General features: G+C 39.3%; 1 protein-coding gene across 2 annotated transcripts in view; it reads right to left on the bottom strand.

The window, feature by feature from the left end:
- Cdc14 (cell division cycle protein 14) overlaps positions 1–24,394 on the bottom strand; it is a 176,625-nt gene that overhangs the window by 102,648 nt on the left and 49,583 nt on the right. For both annotated transcript variants that reach the window (XM_083117429.1, XM_083117430.1), the window contains exon 3: positions 4,994–5,086. In XM_083117429.1, coding sequence (XP_082973555.1) covers positions 4,994–5,086 — 93 coding nt within the window. The remainder of the gene's footprint in view (positions 1–4,993; positions 5,087–24,394) is intronic.

The raw sequence follows: 24,394 nt of genomic DNA, 5'->3' as shown, positions 1-24,394 counted from the left end.
GCATTGTCGTGCAACACGAGGACACCATATCTGTGGACCATTGCTGGATGCTTGCGGATAAGTTTGCTGTGCATTTCATGCAGTTCAGCACTGTAACGATCTGCATTGATGGTTTCACCTCGCCTGAGAAAGACATGATGGATCACACCCACCATAGACCACCATACCAGCAACAACACCTTCCGTGGGTGGAGAGGTGGTTTCGGAAACTGCCCTGGATGTTGATCACGATCCAACCATTGTCCTGATCGTTTATGATTGTCATAGCAGATCCATTTTTCATCTGAAGTGACAATCCGATGCAGGAAACCATCCCAGTTATTCCTTACACTCAGAGAACTGCACACCTCCAGACGGCGAGTCTTGTTGGCCGGTGTCAAATCATGTGGTATCCATGAGTCCAACTTTTTCACTTTACGGATCGCACGGAGCCGCCAAACGACAGTGGTATGGTGTATGCCTAACTCGTCTGCAATGGCACGAACACTTTTCCGAGGGTCCGCTTCCACGGCGTTCCTGAGGAGCTCATCCGAACATGATGTTGGCCGATGGCCACGGGGTTCATTTTGCAATGCTGTGTCACCGGAATGAAATTTGACAAACCAGCGGCGAATGGTGCGTTCATTTACCATTCCTGGCCCAAATGCACTGTTAGTGTTTTTGGCGGCTTGCTGAGCAGAATGTCCCAGTTTGAATTCGTAAAGACAAATCACTCGCAATTGTGTGTTCTCCAAGGTGCACTTTCAGACGACCCTGTTCAGCAACACCCTGCCTCCTGACTGTCTGGGTGCTCCAGCCTGTTTGCTGGACGTATACAGAGTTTATGACGTTAGACCCGTGACCTCAGTCAATCCCCGTGTTGTGTTGTTGAGGTGAGTTTCCCACCAGACGTCAAAGCGGACATTTCATTCGCACCAACCCAATACATTCTCCAATACTTTCAAAATGTTATTGAAAGTTTCATGTCGATAATTTGATCAATGCATCAATTCTTGATGCCGGGACGATATTTTCTGCAACTACCTCTTCTCTCCTCTGGCCTCCAGTCCCTTCTCTTCTCCTTCTTCTCCTCTGCTTCTATCTCGTATCACCTTCCCTCCTTTTCTCGCCTCTTGAGCCGGACCCTGTGGCCGAATGGTTAGCACATCGCGCTGCGACGCCAAGGGTCCTGGGTTCGAATCCTGCTCGGGCTTGGTTGTTTGTGAATGTCCATTCGTCAATTTCATAATTTCATCACTCATCCCCATCCTCGCAAATTAGCCAAGAGGCACAAAACGCGAAGTAAAAAAACTAAATCAATCAGTCAATCGCCTCTTGCCTCCATCCCACTCTTCTCACTACTTCTTCTTTCCTCGTCTATCCTCTCTTTCTTCTCATCTCTACTTTTCCTTTTTCTCCTTTCGCTCTCTCTTTCTCCTCTCCTTTGTCACCTTTCGTTTCCTCTCACCTCTTCCTTTCTGTAGACTCATCAACGATGAAACACTAGAAAAGCTATTTTTTTTTATTTCAGAAAGAATTCTGTCATTTGCGTTATAATAGTGATATTTTTATAATTTTAAACAATAATACTTGTTTCTATTTCCTTCTCGTATTTCATAAATATCTATTGGGCATGTGGCAACCCTGAAATTGAAAATAACTCTACACGCAACCCACCAACGCCTTGTGTAAATTGGGTTGCTTAGTTTAAAATGTCGTTGTCCTAAAACTTTTGAGAGACGCTGTACGAACTTTAGAAGTTTTACGTAATTGAGTAAGAACACGCGATTTCAATCTTTCCACTTGTCTTTATTTCACTTGTTGACTCGGAAATAGTTATAACTGTTGATTAACGCATGTAAAAAAATAGACTGAAATGGCAGATTTATTAACAGCGTATTTAGTCTTGTTGGGTGAATCAGCACGATGGCTATCACAACCCTGCACAAGCGGAGACCGAAACAATAATTTGGAAGGAGTCTGATTACATACAACCATTCGTTTCAGTACTAAAAATAGGGTCAAGCGGACGATATATAAGCTGTACAAAAGTCTGCGAGAACAAAATACAAGGATGTTGATCCAGATTGTGGTTCTAATGCTCAATGCCTTGTTAGTCTGCGACGGTTGCTGTTTCCAGGATACAAAAGAAATTGGAGTATGAGGGCTCTTAACAAAGCAGCGCTTCCTCACTTCCCTTAACAACAAACGTCCTACAATGACTTTTGCAACCAAGCAACGGATGGATTTCCGAGTATCAATCTTCCTGTGTTCGTTTCCAAGCACATTCAGAAGACTGATTGCCATGACAATACGGACTTTATTTTTATCAGAATTCTCTTTGGTCCAAAAGAACTGAGAAGGAAATGAAAACTCTACACAGACAATTTTCTATATACTTCCTTAGCTTGCTTATAAGTGCGTATATCTGTCGATTGGTTTTCCTCAACAGTGGAGACGGGCAAGAGAGAGAAATAGAAAAAGATTAAGGAAACGCAGTTTCCGTTGCTTTCATTAATAAAAGTACAAATATCTAATTAAAACATGGAGATAATATAGATAAATTTGATCTTCGGCCTGAAAGTACAACACAAAATATTTAACAAGTTTAGTATTATATTCAAAAGTTCACTCTGTGCATGCATGGAAACTGAACTTTCACAAAGAATCTAAAACATAGAATTTTTTTGCCACAATATTCATTAAAATACATCAGGGAAGAAACATGTAATTCATATATTAGTTAAACATGTCCACATGAATTTGCTCCAACATGCTCATCATTTTCGAGGAGACAGTTTGGTTTGTCATGTTCCAGTTATCGTGCATGGTCTATATTAATACCTCACCTAGTAAAGGTGAAAAATCATGTAACATCCATATTAGAAACAGGTCTTGTTGCAACATTCCTTGCAATATTACAACTTGGAGAAAAAATAAGTTCTGTACATCTGCTTCTCTTGACTACGTTACACGCCGAAGCTGTCGAACAGTACCTATATTGCTTACAAAGGTAGATTTTTTCAGGCAGTTTAGCTAGAATAATGGGGTAACAATGTCTTCCGCAATCTATCAAGCGGTGCAACAACAAGCATCCCGTTATTCTTACTAAACGGAAATTCCGAAATAGAATATACGTTATTGGCTATTGCCTCCTGTTGTTCTACATTCCCACAATTATCAAAAGTCTTACATGGTAGTAACCATGGGTTACGGGTTCGATTCGATCTAAGGTTGCAAGGTACTAATTCCGCATTCCACCTTAAAATTTGAGTTCCATGCCATGAAGACACACGAGGATGTGAAGACAGGGCCTCACACATTCTCGATCTCGGCCATACTGGAGATACCACGCTCGGGTCTCTTTACCCCACATAGACCCCCTCCGGTAACCACTGATTAGAAGCTGGGCGAGATCCAGAGCTGCTATGTACAGGGACAATCGAACCCATCTTTCCCTTGTTGCAGTTAGGCCCTACCGATGCTGTACAGTCCGAAGAAAATTGCCGTCGTTATGGAATCGTAATTTTTTTGGCAGACAGTCCAAGTAATTGTAAAAATCAAGAGGTAACTCATGATGTAAAGTTTTTTTTTTCGGGCTAGGTTGTAAGTTGTAGGGATCTAGCAGTATTTTTCAATAAGTCCCTAACAACGTCAATTTCCTCGTGACGGCAGAAAAAGTCAAGGTATAATGCAACTTGAAGAACATACAGAACTGATTCAATACTTGAAACCAAAATGGCCGGAAATAAATACAAGCAGATTTACAGCCTTGTTCGGTATTCCTGGGAGAAACAGGAATAAAGAGCACACGAGCGGTCTCAGCCAGCAACAATGCAAAGGAAATTGTATAGGAAGAGCTCTGGCATTGCGTTTTAGAATGGAAGTTGATTGTAGCCACTGCAAGCTTCACATACTTATAGGGTAGATTTTGCAGCCTATATTTCCCCTCTAATCTTTTTCAAAACTTTTACTGTTGTTGTTCACTTCTTGGGTGATCTCCTTTTATTTTTGTCCTAGGTAATGACTGCAATCCTCTTCCTCGCCGTTTGCAACATGTTTTCTTTCTTGCTATGTCCTTACGGTTCTAGCTCTCTTATATTAATTTCCGGGCTAACATTTAACAGACTTCTGCACTGCTTGCAAATGCTGAATCAATTCCGTGGCATACAGAACCGTGCCATGAAGACACATTTAGGAGGTTGTGTAGTCAGCACCACGCTCCGGTCGCCTATAACCCCAGATACCCATCGATTTCAGGCTGAGTGAGCCACAGAGCCGCTTTATTTAGATCACCCACCCCGGGAATCGAACCCGGGTCTCCCGCGTGGCAGTCAGACGCCCTACCGACTAGACCACCGCAACTCTGACACATTGCAACTATAAGCACTGGGGGTGTGAAAGAACTTCCAGTCAAAAGTTATGGATTAACAATTTTCATAGCTTCGTATCAAGGTTGATGATTTGACCAGGTCAATATGACATCGCCTAAACCTACGAGTTTAGTGCATATAGGAGGAAATGATGAAAACATATTCGTATGTGATGCTACCAAGACTGACTTCACTACGGACTAAAGGTTACGTTCACACAAATTAGTATGTGTGATTAAATAAATGTTGATTTCTACAACAATAAGAAAGTATTGTCCTATTTCAGAGAATATTGTCTTGCACATTAAAACCATTGACTCCAGATGAGGAGACTCCGATAATTATGGATAATACGCACGTTAAGAAGATCCTCTCTTCTTGATACCTGAGCATTCAAAGGGAAATATTAAGAAGAAGTACCTATTAAGCTCCGCTGTAACAATACTACTAAAGGCAAGGTATTTCATTCTTAGGGTAATTTCCAAAATAATTCGCTACACGATATTATCGAGTTCATGCAAGTTTAGGATAAATTTACAAAAAAAAAACCTGCATAGAATATGAATCTACCTTACAGAGTCCAGACATTCATTATTCTCTAACATTAAAATACAACCAAACACACTAGTATAAATACTCACCGCATATGAGGCAATTAGGAACGCCGCATTGACCCGCTTCTGCGCATCCATCGTTGTATAATGAACAATTTTCTTCTTAGCAAGCGAAAATGACTGAAACGAAAGAGATTATACTTAAAATAAGTCATAATTGCCTTATCCTAATGCAGATAAAATATTTAAAGATCACTACGACAACGAAGGTCACCAGATGCCCAGGGTAGAAATAGAAGTGTGCATGGAAAATAAATACAGCGTCTTAGGTCCTAGAACGGGTTGATTTTAACCACGATCAAAATGCGTAGGGTCGGGTCAAACATTAAGGATAATGAAGAGGCAATGACTTCATCAGACTACAAACACTCGTTCACTTCCAGTGTAAAGATCCTTTCTTGAAGGAAATAATCAATTTAGATATTTTTTTAAAAAATCTACATCTTTGAATCATTTCAAATTTCAATGAAATACTGCTTTGAATCAGTTTGGTAAAATATGTGTAGTATAGGGCAATGAGTGTTATTCACACACTAATAAGCAAGGTATTGTTTACAACTTAAATAGGCGGACACAGTTATAAATTTTTTTCTAAAAACTTTTTAGTTAAACAAACAATTCATAAAAGTGTTATCATAGAGATAGGATTAAAGTGTGAACTACAAGTTAAACTAACGACGGAAAGCCAAACTGCAAATAAGAAAATAAATTATAAGCATTAAAACATTTTTTTTCAATTTATTCATTATTATACACATTACTACACGAAACTATTGTATTTTTAGCAGTTTGTAGAAATTAAATTTTTTGGATCGACCGCACGGTTTTACTGAATGAGACAACACAGATGGACACTTTAAAACTGGCTGTTTCATTTTACTTGTATTTCTGCCATATTTGGCTAATCGCGGAGATGAAGATGAAGAAATTGATAAAAGGACACTCACACAGAACACCAATGCCCAGGACGGGATTCGAACCCGAGGCCCCTATAGCGTAGTATAGCGCTGTGATAACCACTAGTCTCCCAAGTTTTGACTGCCAGTACAAAAAAGCTCTCAGTAAACAAACGGGAAATAACTATGATTGAAACATCTTAAAATGTTTATGAAGGTTTCGACCCTGCTGTTTTAGAGATGTACATTTCTTGGATCAGTTTATTTGGCAAGATTTGTGAAAGTTCACGTAAAATCACGTTTAATTTTAGGCACTAATAAATCATGCAAGATTTACGCAATCCAAGAAAGCCATCCCACGTCAGACGCACATACAAACAGAGAGCACTAACTTTAAGACAAGTTGGAGCTAGTACAAAAACATTTCCCTGTTGGTCCCTACAAGACAAAATCGTCAAAAAAATTATATCAAATGCTACAGATTTATCTGCATGTGATAGTATACTTTTATTGTGTCCTTGTGTGTTGCAGAACTTGGAATTATTAATAATATATTATCTGCGCTTCCCTATGCTGCACTTCAAGCAATAGAGAGAGCATAGTAAAACAACATAACACACTAAAAATTATCTTAGTCCCCGTAATCAAAGAGAAAGAAAATCGCTAAGGAATGTACTACAACATAAACTTGATATGCCTTTTTAAGATCGACACAAGATTAAAGCAAAGTGCTTTTGTACGTGAAACATCAAGAGCTTCGAGCTTCTGAAAACCCCAAATCCACGGTTACACAAAATATTTATGTGCAAATTTGAATGATACGACAACTCATTATTGGCTATGTGCCAGAAGAAGAACACTACTCAAATCTCATCGCTTTGAAACTCGTTTCTTGCAGAGTTTATGGGTGCTTTAATGGAGATGCATTTTTGTTTTCTGCTTCTTTCCCAAGGTTTTCTTTTGAATGAGGTTACACGGTGTAAATAATACAACATATTTCTGATTTCACAGCGTTGCAAGCTGTTTTTTTTCGTTTAATGCACAAAAATAATATTTCATTCAAGGACATAGTTGCTGAAAAACATGTGACCTGTTTACCTATTGTTCTATCCGAAAAATAATTTACATTTGACAAGCTGATTTTAAAGACAGAACAAGGCATACTACATAGTAAAATCCGCCTACTCTCCTTGACCTCTCTTGAACTATCTTAATGTATTCTGAATATAACTGAATACAAGCAACTTTTTTACTTTGATAGTGGTAAAAGATTCTAAATTGTAGAATAAATATACTAATAAAAATAAGGTCGTTTTGCAATGCTAAAAATAGCTCGGTAAAGCGAGATGCACAGGAAGAAAATGTAAAAAATCGGAATAGAAACATAATAGGGATGGAAGTTGGCTGAGAACGTTGACAGCTGAGCGTTAAAATTTTATTTATGGTATTGGCAAATTTGTTTACTAAAGTCAATCTGCGCATATTTGAAACTGGGTCTCAAATTCTACACCCGTTACGAATTACCACAGGAAATCGAGCCTGATTTAATTGCCTGCGAATTGAGCATCTGATCTTTGATACATGGAACAAAAAGCGTAAAGAATATGAGTGCACCTGTGTACCATGCAATTTGCAACGAAACGAACAATTTCAGTGTTTGAATTTTGCACTTAATACATCATGTAATATAAAACTGTCAAAAGGTGAAGAAGTAAGGCTATTCTCTGTGCATTGCAGCGTGCCATAAGGCACATAGGGAGTGGAGATGGGGCCTCACACATTATAGATGTCGAACATGGTGGATGTGATGTAATCAGAACTATACTCCGGTCGACTTTTACGCCCTCCCCCAGCCCAGGGTTGCCACCGGGTGCCCACTGATTCGAGCCGTTCTATTTGTCGAAAAAATTCGCATCTGAAATCACCCACTCCGGAAATGAGACCGGGTCTGTCGTGTGGCAGTCCTACCGATTGCACCACCGCTATACTATCAGTTATTACTACAAAAATTATAACTTCATTCTTAATTTCGAACTCATTTAAATTGATTATTTGACTGACACCACCCTGCATTTTTTTTAAAAAAAAAGTCGGATGATTTTAAATCAATAGTGATTCTGGAAGTATTTTAAATGCTGAAATGACATCCATTTTTTTTCCATCACGTCAGGATTTTTCACAATTTCACAATCAAAATTCTCATTCGCCATTACATTGCATCCATTACCTAACGCATCAAATTAATTTATGCAAGGGAAATTTAGGTTGTTTCCAAATCAATAAGTGAATCCGAAAGTATTTTTAGTGCTAATCACAAAAATGAAGTCCATTTTTTCCTCATCACGTCACGATTTTTCACAATTTCACAATCAAAATTCTCATATTCGCCATTCCATTACAACTATTACAGAACGCAAGAAAATAAATTTAAGCAAGCAAAATTTAGGTTGCTTACAAACCAATAGGTGATTCTGGAAGTATTTTGCTTGCTGATCATGCACAATATATTAATTTTTCCCCATCACATCAGGATTTTTCATAATTTCACAATCAAAATTATCAAATTCACCATTCCATTACGTATATTACAGAACGCAATAAAACAAATTTAAACAAAGGAAATTTCGGATGTTTAGAAACCAATAGGTGATTCTGGAAGTATTTTGCTTGCTGATCATGCACAAAATATTAATTTTTCCCCATCACATCAGGATTTTTCATAATTTCACAATCAAAATTATCAAATTCACCATTCCATTACGTATATTACAGAACGCAATAAAACAAATTTAAACAAAGGAAATTTCGGATGTTTACAAACTAACAGGTGATTCTGGAAGTATTTTGAATGCTGATCATGCACATGACATATATTTCTTCCCATCACGTCAGGATTTTCCCCTAGATCATAATTTTTCTCCACGTCATTAAGTTCAATCAACAAACTACATTATAACATTGAGTTTTGGACATTTTGTGAAGGAAATTTTTATGAGGGATTTCGAAAATGGAATTTACGTAATCAAAGTTTACAATTTTCATATCAATGTGTCTTGCGAAGATAGAAGGTGTATAATGTATAAAAAAGCAAATATACCACTGCTTGTACTCGCTCTGGTTGATACCCCCGTCCTAAAATTAAAAATAAGGTAGAAACCAATGATCCCTCAAAAAAACAAATAAAATAAATGCTTACTACTCTATGTGCATTTATAGTTCGAAATTGGAGGATTTGTATTGTAGAAAGCCAATATTTTACTATCATCTAAACAGATCCATCTATTGAGAAAATCATGGAACTACACATTTTATTGTGAAATTAAGGCAGTTAATATATTGCTATTTTCTGAAAAACTAGACGTGATGGGTAAAAATGGATTTCATTTTTGGAATCAGCATGCTTAAATTATTCAGGGGCAACAGTCATCTGTGAGTCATCCAAACCCATGCAGGCCTGTGTTATGGAAGTAGAAGTACAATCAGCGGCTAAGACAACTGTAGGCAAATTATGCATCTCAATTTATTTTCTACATCCTATGTTGTTTTAAGGAATGGAATTGTACTGATGGTGAGGCACATGAACGTTTTCATTTCATGTGCATATTATGGTGGTGGGCCTCGACACAATCATTGATGGTAAACCGAACTGGAAAAAGGAAACAAGAGACAATACAGACATCATCACCGATAATTATACTAGATGTTTGAATCGCCGGGAGACTCGTTAGCTTGCAGTTTTCTTAGCATACTACGAGTATAGACCGGCTATGCAAGGAAAACTAGTTGGATAGGATATACTGTTACTTCCCCGACTTCACCAATACCTTGAAGGTCTTGAAGAACAGACGTTTGGGTGTACGACTGGCGCTCTCCTGGATACATTATGTTGGATGGACGTAAGTTTCTCGTTTACTAGGGATGGCCAGATCCGGATCCGTTTTGCCATCCCACATGAGCGTTTCTTTGGAAAGTAAGAATATGTTTATAACATATTGTTACCTGCTAATATGCATATATATATACATATATACATACATACACACACACACACACACATATATAATATATATATATATATATATATATATATATATATATATATATATATATAGGTATATATATAGCCTAGTATGTGTGTGCGTGATTTGTAATTAATACACTTACAAGGGAGGTCTAAGTCTCCACTCCGATTACCATGAAATTTGGCAGGTGTATGGAGGGGCCCAAAGGAAGAAGTACGTGTTTTTGTGTTTCAGCTAAAAAATGGTTTTAGGGGGCAACCCCCCCCCCCCCTCAAATGTAAAGATGAGGACAAATTTAAGTGGGCATTTGACCCCTGTGTCCCACTCCGATTTCCATGAAATTTGGCAGGTGTATGGAGGGGCCCCAAAGGAAGAAGTACGTGTTTTTGTGTTTCAGCTAAAAAATGGTTTAGGGGGCAGCCCCCCCCCATCAAATGTTAAGATGAGGAGAAATTGAAGTGGGGATCTGACCCCGAAACCACGTAAATATGGCATAGGATTGACTGATTGATTGATATGTTGTTTTAAGTCCACTTTATGCACAGTAAGGCTAATCGGGACTGGACCTACAGTTTAAAGTGGGATCCGAACCACTTGTGCCTCCACCGGGTATCGAACCCGGGACCCCTTGATTACAAGGCGACGACGCTACCACTGCGCCATAGGGGAGGCCTCATATGGTATAGGAAGAAACAGGGGTCAGATCCTTACTTCAATTTGTCCTCATCTTGACATTTGAGGGAGTTTTGCCCCCTAAAACAGTTTTTCAGCTGAAACAAAAAAACACGTATTTCTTCCTTTGGGCCCCTCTATACACCTGCCAAGTTTCTTGGAAATCGGAGGGAGACACAGGTGTCAAATGCTCACTTAAATTTGTCCTCATCTTGAGGGGGGGGGGTTGCCCCCTAGAACAGTTTTTTAGCCGAAACAAAAAACACGTATTTCTTCCTTTGGGCTCTTCTATACACCTGCGAAGTTTCATGGAAATTGTGGGGGGGGGACACTTAGATAACCTTCCTTGTTAGTCTTACACTTTGTAATTATATAACACTGCATAGCCTATATTAGAATGTTTTATTTTAATCTTTAAAACTGTAACTGTAGAACAGTTGTATAATTTTTGTATAACATTTCTATGTTGTTAAATGTGTTAAAGGTCTCATCCTGGAAGTACTGTTCAGTACACACGGAAGTAGTTCAATTTACACACGATCAAAACACAGTTCCTCTCACTGCACGATACTATCATCTGTCCACCAATCGTACATCACCTACTTGTCTCCTCCCAAAGCACCGCACTGAATCCCTGTACGCACATACACCGAGTCTTCCAGACCTTCTTACACCCTCACTGCTGTCACCTCTATCTCGTTGCGTCTTGTCCTTCCCCAAAGAGCCAAAACTTCCCCCGTGTCCTTGCAATGTCGCCGGTTTTTTCTGTAGTCTTGTCCAGTGGCTAACACACACACACTAATACACACAAAAACGAAGAAAAAACAACAAAAAGAACACCCTAGCCAGTGACACTTGCCCCGAGGCGCGGTTCTTCCTCTCGCCATGCCAAGCAAGGGACTGGATGAGACTGGGAGAAAAAAAACCTCTTCTGAAAAAATAAAACGAATAGGCAAAATCTATAATAATAAAAAAATAATTAGGGTGGAACTACAATACACACTTATACTAGAGGCTGAATAGACCCAAAAACGCATTTCTAAGATACTCTTGAAACTGGGGTTCTCACACGAAAATAATATTACGATTACTGATACACGAACGAATTAAAATATTATATGGCATACATTTACATCCTACCAAGCTTGCTGATCTCTAGAAATGAACTGGTACGTACGTTTGTGCAAAAGGTAAAGGTATAAAGCTATTCCCTGCACATTGCAACATGCCGTGAAGATTTATGGGGTGGATGTTGCGGATGGTCACAACTTCCGTCACTTGTGGAGGTGATGTGATCAGAACCACGCTCCGGCTGTCTTTGCACCCTCAGGTACCCAATTTTAACTGGCTGCATGACCTCCAGAACCGCTCCATGCAGGGACATGGCTGGAAAATTCCCGATCTGAAATCACCCACCTCGTCATTCAAACCTGGACTCCCGCGCAGAAGTCGTATGTCCTACCGAATTGTTGACCGCGATTCACCTTTGTACGTACATACGGTGTACAGGGACAACAATTTATAAGTACTATGTCTTATCCAGAGTATATTGACACACTTTTTGACTCTTTGTACACGGTTAGAATCTTTTCATTTTCATTGATAAAAATAATTGATTAATTTGGTTTATTTTACTTAGCTTTTCTGCCATTTTTGGCTAATCGCGAATATGAGCATGAGTGATGATATGATGAAATTGATGAAGGAACACTCACAAAGAACACCCATGCCCAGGCCCATTCGAACCCGAGACCCCTAGCGTCGTAGCGAGCTGTGATAACCACTCCGCTGCGAAGGTTGGCATTCATAAAAATAAAAATAGATTGCAGGAAGATCTAGAAATTATGGCTTTAACGCAATCCAATTGCGTAGGCTGAATTGCAGCTTTTGCAAACACTATAAAGAAACAAACTGCAGGATTACTAAGTGAGACGAGTGTACAAATAACGATTTCACGTCATGAAGATACATGTAAAAGCCCACCATACAAGAATTACCAAACTCGAAATGTAAGAAAAAAGAGAGAGAAAGAAAGAAAGCATCAGTATCTGTGTAAGAGTGGTTATCGTACGCAGCCAGGGTTCCTAGGTTCGAATCGGGCAAAGAATTGTTTCGTTTTTCTTGATTCTTTACCTATTACGACAACTCGCCATTCATCGTCAGTGGTAGAAAAACAAAGAAAGAAAAATTATACAAATACAAAAACTACAAAATAAATTAAGCATGCCAATTAATGCAACACAATGTTCTGAAAACTTGGGAGCTTGTTTACTACTGACCAATTCCGAGTCCAGGCATGGTTGTATTTCATGTAATCATCATCATTCATCTTCACTGTCGCGATTGAAGTATAGGAAGAAAAAGGAACGTCAAATATAAATGCAAAACGAAAACTGAATGAGGTCATTTACCCTCTGTTGAACACCCGACAGCAGGGAACATATTCGCTCTGGAACGTTTTTCATCGATCACATGCTATTTTAAGTGTCATGGCTTTAAACAAATGGTTGACATGTCTCTTTTGCTGCCTCCACTTTAAAAGCAGTTATCAATAACTAAATGCTTCCTTGTTTCCTTCAGGTATGTCACATGGGATCTTGATAAAATTTTATTAGCATTCTTAACAAACTACCGTACATCAAGTGTGCATTTAATTTTATTGAACCAAATGAGAGGTGATCGCCCTACCACGCGTCCATGCATCAAACAAGTGCCATTCTGTTTAAATTTCCTTTCACAGAAAAAAATAATCAAAACAATGCGCACATGATTATGTAGAAAGAGGAGGAATATCCAAAAATATGGAATATCAAGCCACTTAATCACATCCTTTCACCAATCCCCGATGATTTTTCTCAGTCCCTCATGTAGAGTCGCCGACATTTCTGGGTTGTAACGATACCACTGATTGTCAATGGTATCTTTAAAATCCGGAAGTGTCCGTGACTATAAATGCATAATAGCGAGGAACCGTTTGGTTAATAGACAACCCCCGCGCTTTTCTAAAAATTGACCGAGTATAGAAAAAGAAAAATGTATTTAGGATGGGCCGATAAAAGAAATAAATTTCAGTTTAGTATTCGGCCGAATAAACGCAAGAAAAATTAGTTAATTCCAAAAGTAAAGTGTGAGGTGCAGATGTATTTGTTATTTTGCGTCACTTTTCTGCAATTTTCCTGGCTAATCACGATGAGAAATGAAATGGACGAAGGGACACTCATAAAGAATACCCATACCCACGCCAAGAATCGAACCTGGTAAGTTCGGTGGGGAGATCGAAAGTCGACCGCATAAGGATCTTTTTTTCCTGTTATTTTACAAAAGGAAACCCAGCCAGACTCTTTTTCATCTCCTCGTATCAATTAATTCTTTACGTTTTCATTCAGGACAGACAAATACGAACATTCATGTCTTACCCAGGATTCGAACCAGGTACAACTGGCGGTCCACTCTGCTACGAAGGTCGACTATACCATTCATTCTTTTTGGGTTAAGTGGTGGAATACCTCCGTGTTTGATGTTTTCGTATTCCAGCACTTAATCCAAAAACAATAAATGGTTTCCACGGAAATACATTTTTATATGAAAGGTAACACATGAAGTTCATACCCGAAATTTCGATGATTTTTCATTTCACTGGGTTAATAAGATAATGATTATGCTGTATTTTAGTGCATTAAGGTTTGAAATTTGGTGTATTGAACAGATCAATATCTCCAAGGATATAGCTATAAAAACAATAACTTATTATTGCTATTGGTTTATACTCATGGTTATTATTAAACTACTATTACTTAATTTTATGCCAACTTGTGATCTTCGCTCATGAGTAGAATTGCTTTTATAACACAAACGAGTACAACTGTTCTGATTGTGTTACGAAATATGAAACTTTAACCCTGATTGAGTCTCGGTGAGAAATTTTTTAAAAATACGACTTATTCCTGTGAACATTTGGGACCACGATGCAACATTTGCCCCCTGTATATATTTGAATCCCCCCAATTTGACCGATACAGCCCATTACACCCACGCACTCGCCCGATAGAAAATTATGTTTAAACTCCCTTGAATTGGCAACTCACGATTTCAGTACGAAAAATATCACCAGGAAAATCTTGCGAGACGTGTTTGGTGGTCAGCCGTGTTCCCGATTGTTTATTCAGTTTAGAACCAAGTTCGCAGTATGAGAGGGTGGGTTTCGTTCATGATGAGTCATGAAGAGGTGGCCGTCATTTTTACCTCTTGTGGAACACTTGCTTTGTGTGCATTCGCGACGCCCTGTTACGTAGAAAACCTGTTTGAGAGGCATTCTCCCGTTACTCCAAGGGAACAACATAACGAAAATAAAAACCATGCTCTCTCGATCGGGAGAGGATGACCCAGACAAACGATAGAACCTGTCATGTGGGCTGTTTTGATGGCCCTTCTTGTAGCTTCCGTGTTTGGCGCATCATCACACTATGTTCTGAACAAAACGCATAACAAGCTGAACAATATGAAACAAAGAACAACAATGCACACTCATACTCTTAGAATTGCTCGATGGGATAATACTTGACACAACATTGCAGATTTCGTTACTTAACAGCTGCTTGCAGCAACACCAACGAAACAAACGACATGTTACACCGTAATGTTCAGAACAATGGTATTACACTATTTCCAAGTACATATGCCAGCATAATTTGCTTCATACGCATTCTGGAGTAGGATTTATCACATTGGTTTAATTCATTTACTGGGTACTATCTTTACTACACGAGATACCAAGCACAATCTTTATGACACACCCAGTTTTGCAGGTTTATTTAGTACTCTATATTTGCATATGTTATTTTGATTCACCGTCTTTCCTCTTTAGGTTAATTGCGACCATGAGAATCTATGATCAGGGCTGCTGTTAGGAAAAGCGAAGCCCTGTGCGAACTATATTCGAGAGGCCCTTATATTTTGAAAAGTGGAAGTATAAACAACTTCCATATCCTCGTTGAAGGCTCGGATTCCACCTCAATAGTGCACTTTCCTACTAAAACGAATGGGTTCCTTTCGGTTCGTGCCATAACTTATTCAAAAACTCTTCACCGTGACTCACCCCACAGAAATAGACACATTTTACTATGTCCGGAAGTACATCTCCGACAGGTGTATTCCAATCTCTTGCGCAAGATCAATGCACACGAAAAAATATCACGCAAGAGATGGCCGAGATGGGCAGTTCCGCCCATACTATCCGTCTGTGACCTTGGGCAGAAGATTTTAGAAACCTGACACGCAACATCTTCCAAGCGTTTGTGTGAAACATCGTGAATCGATTTTCAGATTAGCCATGTCGCCTTCTGGTTTGAAAGCTTACAGTCGGAGGGGGGATCAAACGACCTTTCGTTTGTAGTTTGTTTCTCGTTGTTCACTTACAATAGCTATACTAGAGCAGTGCGGTATTTGAATCTTCAGAAAAATCAGTGTGACGTGTCTCCCTAACATAGGACAAAAATAAAGTCATGAAAGTAGTAACGAATTTCACAACCTACTAATAGATGTTGCGTGTACGTAAAACCGTATTTAAAATACGGATAACATGAGAAAAGAGAACACATTACGAAGAACATTAAGGTAAAAGAAGAGTTGAAAACAATTATATGGAAGGGGTAGAGTGGTGGAAAGGCTCACATTGATCACCTTTTGTTGAGGTAAAATTAAAATTCTCTTCTTTATCATAGAATCAAACGAAGGCTGAATTAGGTACAAAAATCTAGTGTAAGTCGATCGCTCTCTCAGGAGACAGTCATTCGTTTGGAATAATATTAGCCATGAAGGTCCTCATAACTTTTTTTAAGGTACCCCACAAGATATCCTGCAAGTTCCACTTCTCAGCTGTTCTCAGCTGAAAGTCTGTTGCAATTCAGAAGCTGCAGATAAGAAATAAATATTCATCTTAAAAACAAATCCCCGTTTACACTCTTTAGTACAGTCACGAACAGTTCTGGGTTGTAACGATCCAATTTATTTCAATGGTATCGTTACAAGCCAGAACTGTCCGTGACTGTACAATTAAAGGTTTTGCGTGTCATTACTACTCCAAGTTTCTTATCCTTTCTTAACTGTTCTGACCAGTTTAGTGACTTAGAAACTGTTGAAAGAGATTCTTTGGAACAGTTGTTAAATCATGGGGTGCAGTTAGATCATTATACGGAGGATCAAATCTCGCCAAAACGATGACTCCGATTATTGCAGAAGGCAAGTGCCCGAGTCACATTCATGTTTGCACCTCTCATATTGCGTTCAGATCGCGATTAAGAATGGAGCAGAATTTAAATAATCGAAGAAAGAAAAGAGATAGGTCCTTCGAGAAGAGACTCAATTTCCGGCAAACTAGAATGTAGCCTTCTATATTTGAAAATTGTACCCAAAACCAAAATTATTTCACTATGAGACATACCATGTGGATATAAATTATTTCACTATGAGACATACCAAGTGGATATCTATCAGAATTTCTCACTGGCCAAAACCACCGCGAATTTAGTTTCTGGACATATAGTATTACGACACGTTCTCCTTACGTTGTGTCATCACACCGCAACATGATAATCCCCCCCCCCCGCTGACTTGAACCAAGAAACAGAAGAAAGTTCGTGAGTCAAACACTGAAGGTGTTTCGGACGGTTAGTTTATCTTGAACTAAAATCTTCACTGTATTTGGATTTAAATTTGTCCATCTACATTTCACCATTTCACACATTGAGTTAATTTTATTGCTCAATAACTCCCTAACTACTTTTGCTTCCTTTTCTACTAGAAAAACACCAATGTCGCACCCGGGATTCAAACCCTGGACCCCTAGGTGAGCAGTTTATCACTTACCAAAAGAGACAAACACACTCACTACATGTCGGCTTCTCTCAATGATCAAACAGTTTCACTTTCTCTGGCGTGAAACAATACCTTCAGCAGTTAAATTTAATTTTCAATCTGTATGTTGTCTGGTTCGTGCATAATATTCACATTGTTCTTTAGTACACTTATAAAAATATAACAACATTAGTAGGATCGACTTTTGCTACGAGCCAAACAAAACACAGCTGCGTGTCACACAAAAATTTGTAAATTTACGACCTGCTAGGACAAATATCATAAAACGCGTATCAGCAACAGCTAAGCAATGTTTATTGGCACAATGTTATTTAAATTCCAGATGAAATGGGGCACTGAGAAAGCGCGCGCAGGAGAGAGAGAGGCGGGAGGGCACTTGAAAAGTACGAAGTAAGGTGAGGTGGGCATCCTGTCAAACGTGCTTCAATAGTGCTGCAGAAGTATTCTGACATGATACTCATAGGAATAGTAAAAGGGGAAGCGGATAGCTCTGCTCCGGGATAATTGATCCATTAAGTTTTTCACAAACAAGCCTGGTTACCAGTCCCTCGGTTATTTAACGGTCATTAAATATATAATAATAACCCATGACGCGACAGCACTCGAAGGGCCTTTGCCTATCTCTCGACTGCCAGTCTCCCTCCCACAATCCTACCTAGAGATGTGGAGATCTTCAACCGGTAATGGGGTGACGTGGGGTCAGCACGTCAACCCTCAGTCGTTATAGGAGATATCAGAGACGCTACTCACTCGTAGCTCCGCAATTTCCTCACGATGGTGGGTTGCCACCGGTCCTATACACAGGCCGATAACCCGGAGAACGAACCCAAGCGGACTCGAACCCATGCCGTCCTGCAGTCGGAGTCCAAAGAACAGCGCCTTAGACCGCACAGGCACGGAGAAGGACCATTAAATATATAGTAATCAACAAATCTGCGGAAAAGAACTGGATAGAGATGTAGACGGACAATACACTCCCAACCGAAAGATCGTTATACTCGCGGACTGTGCAATACGATGCGTCATAAATAAAAAGGTTCAACTTTCAAGTACAATTTTTCAGCATCTTTTGGAACTACGCAAAATGATTACATGCAGCATGTCACCGTGCAAATCCTATGATATTCGTATCGAAACACATGAAACACAAAAATTATACGTGCATTCCTGTTCACAATGTGGCACATACTTTCAGCTATCCAACCTTATAAAACATGCTACTTTTGCGAACAAGAGTGCACAATGTTTTCATGATTGACTGAGTTGGCGTTTTAAGTCCACTTTATGCACAGTGAGGCTAATTAGGACTGGACCTACAGTTTAAAGTGGGATCCGAACCACTATGTGCCTCCACCGGGTATCGAACCCGCCTTTCATTAAAAGGCGACGACGCTACCACTGCGCCATCGGGGAGGCCTCACAATGTTTTCTGTTCACATGTTAGCATTCTATTATTTTTTGATCCGAAGCATGATAGGGCGTTTCCAAATTCACAAACTGATTTTATCTAATTAAATTTGTCGGTACCTACCATGCTATGGGGAAAAGCAATGTGAAATTTTTAGAGCTTTATGTGCACAGTTACATGCATCCATTACATGTCGATTTTATCAAAACTTTTTCACGCCTCTTTCTTATTATTTGCAAACAATCTGATGTAAAATGTAACAAAGGGTGATAACAAATAACCTGACCACAAAAACAGTGTAAGACGTTTTTCCTTTCGTTGAAAGGAACAATTCAAACAAGCACAGCTGTTCACATGTTTCAGCATCACGGCATCAAAAGTTGTTATCGTAATTTGTCGGCATACTACCGACAATTACCTAAGACTTCGTGTTTTATAAGCTGGAGGGAAGTTATAGCTATAATGTTCTGAAGTTTTAAAAACAAGGTATTTAAGTTGAAAGGCGAGATCCAGCAAAAGAAAAAAAATACTTAAGAAACTTTGCATGCAACGAAACTTGAAGGATGTAACTCAAAGGAAAACCTCAATTAGTTCTTAGCAGGTTTCCCATTTTTTAACTCGACACAGTCCTGGCCCCTCTCCTTTGTTTTAAGAATAAAGTTCCATAAACGTACTTTGTTCTTAATGCAAATGAATAAGAGTTCTTTTTTCTATTTGAAGAAACCAGAGCATGCATGGCACGATTCCTTATATAGAAAATCGTACAGTTTTCGGCTGGTTAACCACTTGGGGCCTTCCCGGTGTCTTAATTTTAACGCCGTCACCTTGTAATCCAATATCCCCGATGAAGGCACATATCAGTGATACGGATCCAAATTTAAACTGTACGTCCAGTCCCGATTAGCCTGGCTGAGCATAAGTGAACATAAAACAAACTTCAACAAAGTTACCAGGTCCTCCCCGATGGCGTAGTGGTAACGTCGTCGCCTTGTAATCTAGGGGTACCGGGTTTGATACCCGGTAGAGGCACATGGCACAGTGGTTCGGATCCCTCTTTAAACTGTAGGTTCAGTCCCGATTAGCCTTTCTGTGCATAAAGTGGACTTAAAACAACAATTCAATTAAACAAATTTATCACTTAAAGAGATGCACAAACAAACATACTACCCAGCGTATGGAATTTATGGACCATGCAGGTAAGGAGAGAACAGGCTCTCCATTACACCTTATCACAGCTTGTACATAAGTTTTGTACGAAAATATGCGACAAAGGAAAAAGAGGAGGGGGTAATGTTCTGGTTCTAGCTGCTTCTTTTTCTGTATCTGTCTCATCTGCTAACATAAAAAGGTAGAGGACCGACGTTAAATCGCCAAAATGCAATGTAATATAACGTCCTTGGGCACGCCCGCCATTGATACTATGTTTTTAAAGAAATGTCTTTGAGCCTTAGATATTTATCATAATATAATTAATTAAACAAAGACTAGTATCTTAAGCAGGTAGATTAGAATAATATATAAGTCTACCAATGGAAATATTCTTCGCGCGCAGAAGCTGAATGAGAGAGTACACATTAAGCGCCCGCAAATCTTCTGGTGACTGGAAAATCGATAAACTTCTAGGCATGCTTCCATTTGGAAAGAAGACGAGTTCTGGCAGCTGCATTTGCAGGTTGCAAAAAGAAAGTGGACCATCCACTGAAGAGTGGAAGGATCATAGGAGAGACAATGCATATATATATATATATATATATATATATATATATATATATATATATGCATATATGCATTACCTCCCACTGCTAACTCAATAAAACAGTCTGTAAGTCATGAAAAACAAGTCTTCATCCACCCAGGACCAATTAATTCTACGTGAAAACTTGGTTGAAAACATAATGTAAATCCACATGAATTCATGCTTGTATCAACATATATTCGCATAATATTCAGGCAAACCAAGCAAGAAAATGTGCATTGTTTATAAGTAGGGGGGATGATGAAACTGTCAACTGCTATGGAGGAAATCATCAATCACATGATACCTTTAAGTCGCCAAAGATCAGGGGGAGAGGAGGTGACTGTGATTTAAGTGATTATTTTGCTTATCCTTACCAAGGAATTCTAAAGCAGCTTCCACACCGAAGCGACAAACGACAAAAGGCCCAATCCAGCCTGTAGAAACCAACAGACCGAGGCGGAACGATATTGAGAAAACTGCCCAGTCCGAGCGACACATGCAGCTTGTTGTGTCACCTTAGTGGGAAAGGTTGCTTTTATTTTTGAATGTTCGTTTCCAAGTAACACGTGGTCTCCCCGATGGCGCAGTGGTAGCGTCGTCGCCTTGTAATCAAGGGGTCCCGGATTCGATACCAGGTGGAGGCACAAGTGGTTCGGATACCACTTTAAACGGTAGGTCCAGTCCCGATTAGCATTACTGTGCATAAAGTGGACTTAAAACACCAACTCAACTCAACCAAGTGACAAGTTTGTCGCGACGATCTGAATGCTCTCTAAGTGCAGCCCCTAGGAAAAAATCTCTGCTGTGGGTTGCCCTAAGCCAAAGCATCCACGTTTCAACTTTCGTGAAGATTAGTAGTGTCATCAATGCTATAATTTAGTTCAAGCACCAACAATCCTAGCAATTATTTAGTTTTCTTTACAACAGAGCCGCTGAAATATTTGCAAAGTGAAACTGTCTATCACGAAGATGCAGGAGCTAATGTGACCTCAGCATTAAGATATTATGAAACTTGGCAAGTTCAGATGTTGTCAAGCAAAGTATTCGCAAAAAGAAAAGGGAGAGGGGTGCAAGGATGGGAATTGAATTTGTGTCCTTCGTTCTTCAGCAGTCATCCTACTTCGGAGAGAAATACTTCAGTCAGAAGACAGCGTGGGCGAATAGTTGTCAATTCCTTGGCCTGACTCCCTTGGCCTGGATTCTTATCCAAAACCTCCGGTATCTAAGTGCCTCACGCTAATTCCTTCGTTACAGCTGGGAGATTGACATTGTTTTTGATCCGGAGAAGAGGAGGATATCAGTTGATAGACAATATTAAATTGATTGATTGATTTGTTGTTTTAAGTCCACTTTATGCACAGTAAGGCTAATCAGGACTGGACCTACAGTTTAAAGTGGGATCCGAACCACTTGTGCCTCCACCGGGTATCGTACCCGGGACCCCTTGATTACAAGGTGACGACGGACAATATTAAATGAAGTGGATCCTACGCTGACATGAAGCATAAGGCGCAGGATCGGAATGATCCATTACAACAGCAGTAGGACAGATTGAACAGCATTTTAGAATGACTAACTGACAAATGAATGTTTCCAGCGTTACTGACATGTGATGTAATTATTTCTGAGCATCCGATTTCGTGCACATAGTTTGATTTAAGTTAAAGATCTAGTCATAATATTATTTTCAACATTTTCTGGAAGTCAAATTTCTACATTACTAATTGAAGTCCACTTGAGGCTCGAACTAATCGGGACTGGACCTACAGTTTAAAATGGTATCCAAACAACTGTGCGATGTGCCTTCGCCAGGGATCGAATCCCTGGACCACTTGATTCGAAGGTGACACAGCGTTACCCCTACGCTATCGAGGGCCGTACACATTACTAGCGAATTGCATGAACGTAATTTACAACAAATAATAATAATTTATTTCCAAGTTTTCCGAAACGACGAAATCGCATCTAAATACATGCGATATTGCATCCTGCAAAATATATTGTTCAAAAAAGCAAACGTTCGCTATTATGTTCATGACTGCAAATGCAGTACTTACAAGAGCTCGCAATTCATGCACATTTACAACCGCTATGTGATATTACAACGTTGAAGAGGAAAACGGATATTATCTAGACCAGCGGTTACCAAACTTTTTCGTTTCGCGGCGCCAAAGTCAGAATGTAGGCCTATCGAACACTTGCAACGCTCAGTTAGTGTGGTTAGGTTGCTTGCCTTAAGTTAAAAAAATAAACACATATTTCAAATTCAAAAACATCTTATGTGTAAAAAGTACTAAAAAAGTACATCTTTGGAACAATCATATCATTGATTAAATTTACAAATGTAATTAGTGAGACAGGTGAGCCTGATGTTCACTGCATATCTTCTCAAATCTTGGTATCAAAGAGGACACAGCCACCCTCCTGTTCAAAGTTGAGTTTTGAACGATCCGAATGTCGTGCGCATAGTTTGATTAAAGTTAAAGATCTAGTCATAATATTATTTTCAACATTTCTCTTTATCACAGCAACCGCTGAAAATCCAGTTTCGCACAAATATGACGTCGCAAATGGAATTGAGATTCGCAGAGCTTTACCGCTTAGAAGCAGATATTCATATTTTACTGATATCAAAAACTGAGTTAGTTCCATGCTGCCAAACTTAGTCTTCTGCGATATGTTGCGTTGTTTGCATGGCCTTCTATACTGCAGTGACTTGACTGGAAGAATCCAAAAGAGTCTGTTAAAATTCTTAACTTGAAACGCCATCTAGTATTCATATCGGAAAGCTAAATACCGATGTCTACAGTGTCCTTTAGGTGTTTTTCCAATCATGGAATGAACAGATTGATGAGATGGTCCGATTCTTAAACCGTGTGTACACTAACACGTAAGTGTCATTTCAGTGAAAATATTGGAACCTTTCGCGGCGACCCTGTAAGCCATCCACGGCGCACACTTTGGGAACCACTGGTCTAGATAATAATGCGTGTGGACTTGCACGCGAATGTTTGAAGGTTCGACTCTGGAGTGTGTTGATTCTTCCCACAGTTCCTCGCGCTTTGTCAAATGCAAATACCAAGTCGAAAGTGCTCATCAGACAATATCAATGGCACAAATTTGACATTTGGTAAAACTGGCAGTGTCCATGCTCTGTGTAAATCCATATACGTAAGCTTAATGCAATTTACAGGGATTTTTGCAATTGCTATTTTGTTTATAGTATTACTTTATTTAAAAGTGACTTCTTCATACTGCATTAATACTTAGTTGTAAATAAGATGTAAATTTGTCCTTATTACCGTGCTAATAAAAGTGGATGTTACTAACATTGCTACCATAAAAATATTTGGTAGACTCACAATCTCGCCACCGAAGATTCGTGTTCGAGTTCCCAATTCCATAATCACAATTCATTCTCATCGTCGCGATTTAGCTAGAGAGGCTGAAATGTGACGCAAAATAAGTTTTATTTTAGTTTGAGTTTTTGTTTTAGATCCATTTTATGCACAGATAGGCTAATGGGGATTGGACCTACAGTTTAAAGTGTGATCTAAACCAGTATGGGTCTCGCCGGGTATCGAACCCGGGCCTCTTTGATTACAAGCCGGTGATACCAAGACGCCATCGGGGAAGCCGAAAAAATAAGGATATTTAAAGAAATACAAATAAGAAAACAGCATGTTTCACACACACGAAAAAATCTGTACCAGAATTATCGAATCGCCCATGAGGTTCAGATGGTAACCGTTGCTGTTTTTCTTCCTTCACCTCAACCTAGATTACTTCATACAGGCTTCTCTCGCGCCTCTTCCCCGG

This window comes from Lepisma saccharinum, chromosome 2, assembly GCF_977018435.1.
Source record: "Lepisma saccharinum chromosome 2, izLepSacc3.1, whole genome shotgun sequence".
Taxonomy (NCBI): Eukaryota; Metazoa; Arthropoda; class Insecta; order Zygentoma; family Lepismatidae; genus Lepisma; species Lepisma saccharinum.
Note: the sequence above shows the minus strand (reverse complement) of the source record. Positions and strands in the feature narration are given on the sequence as shown.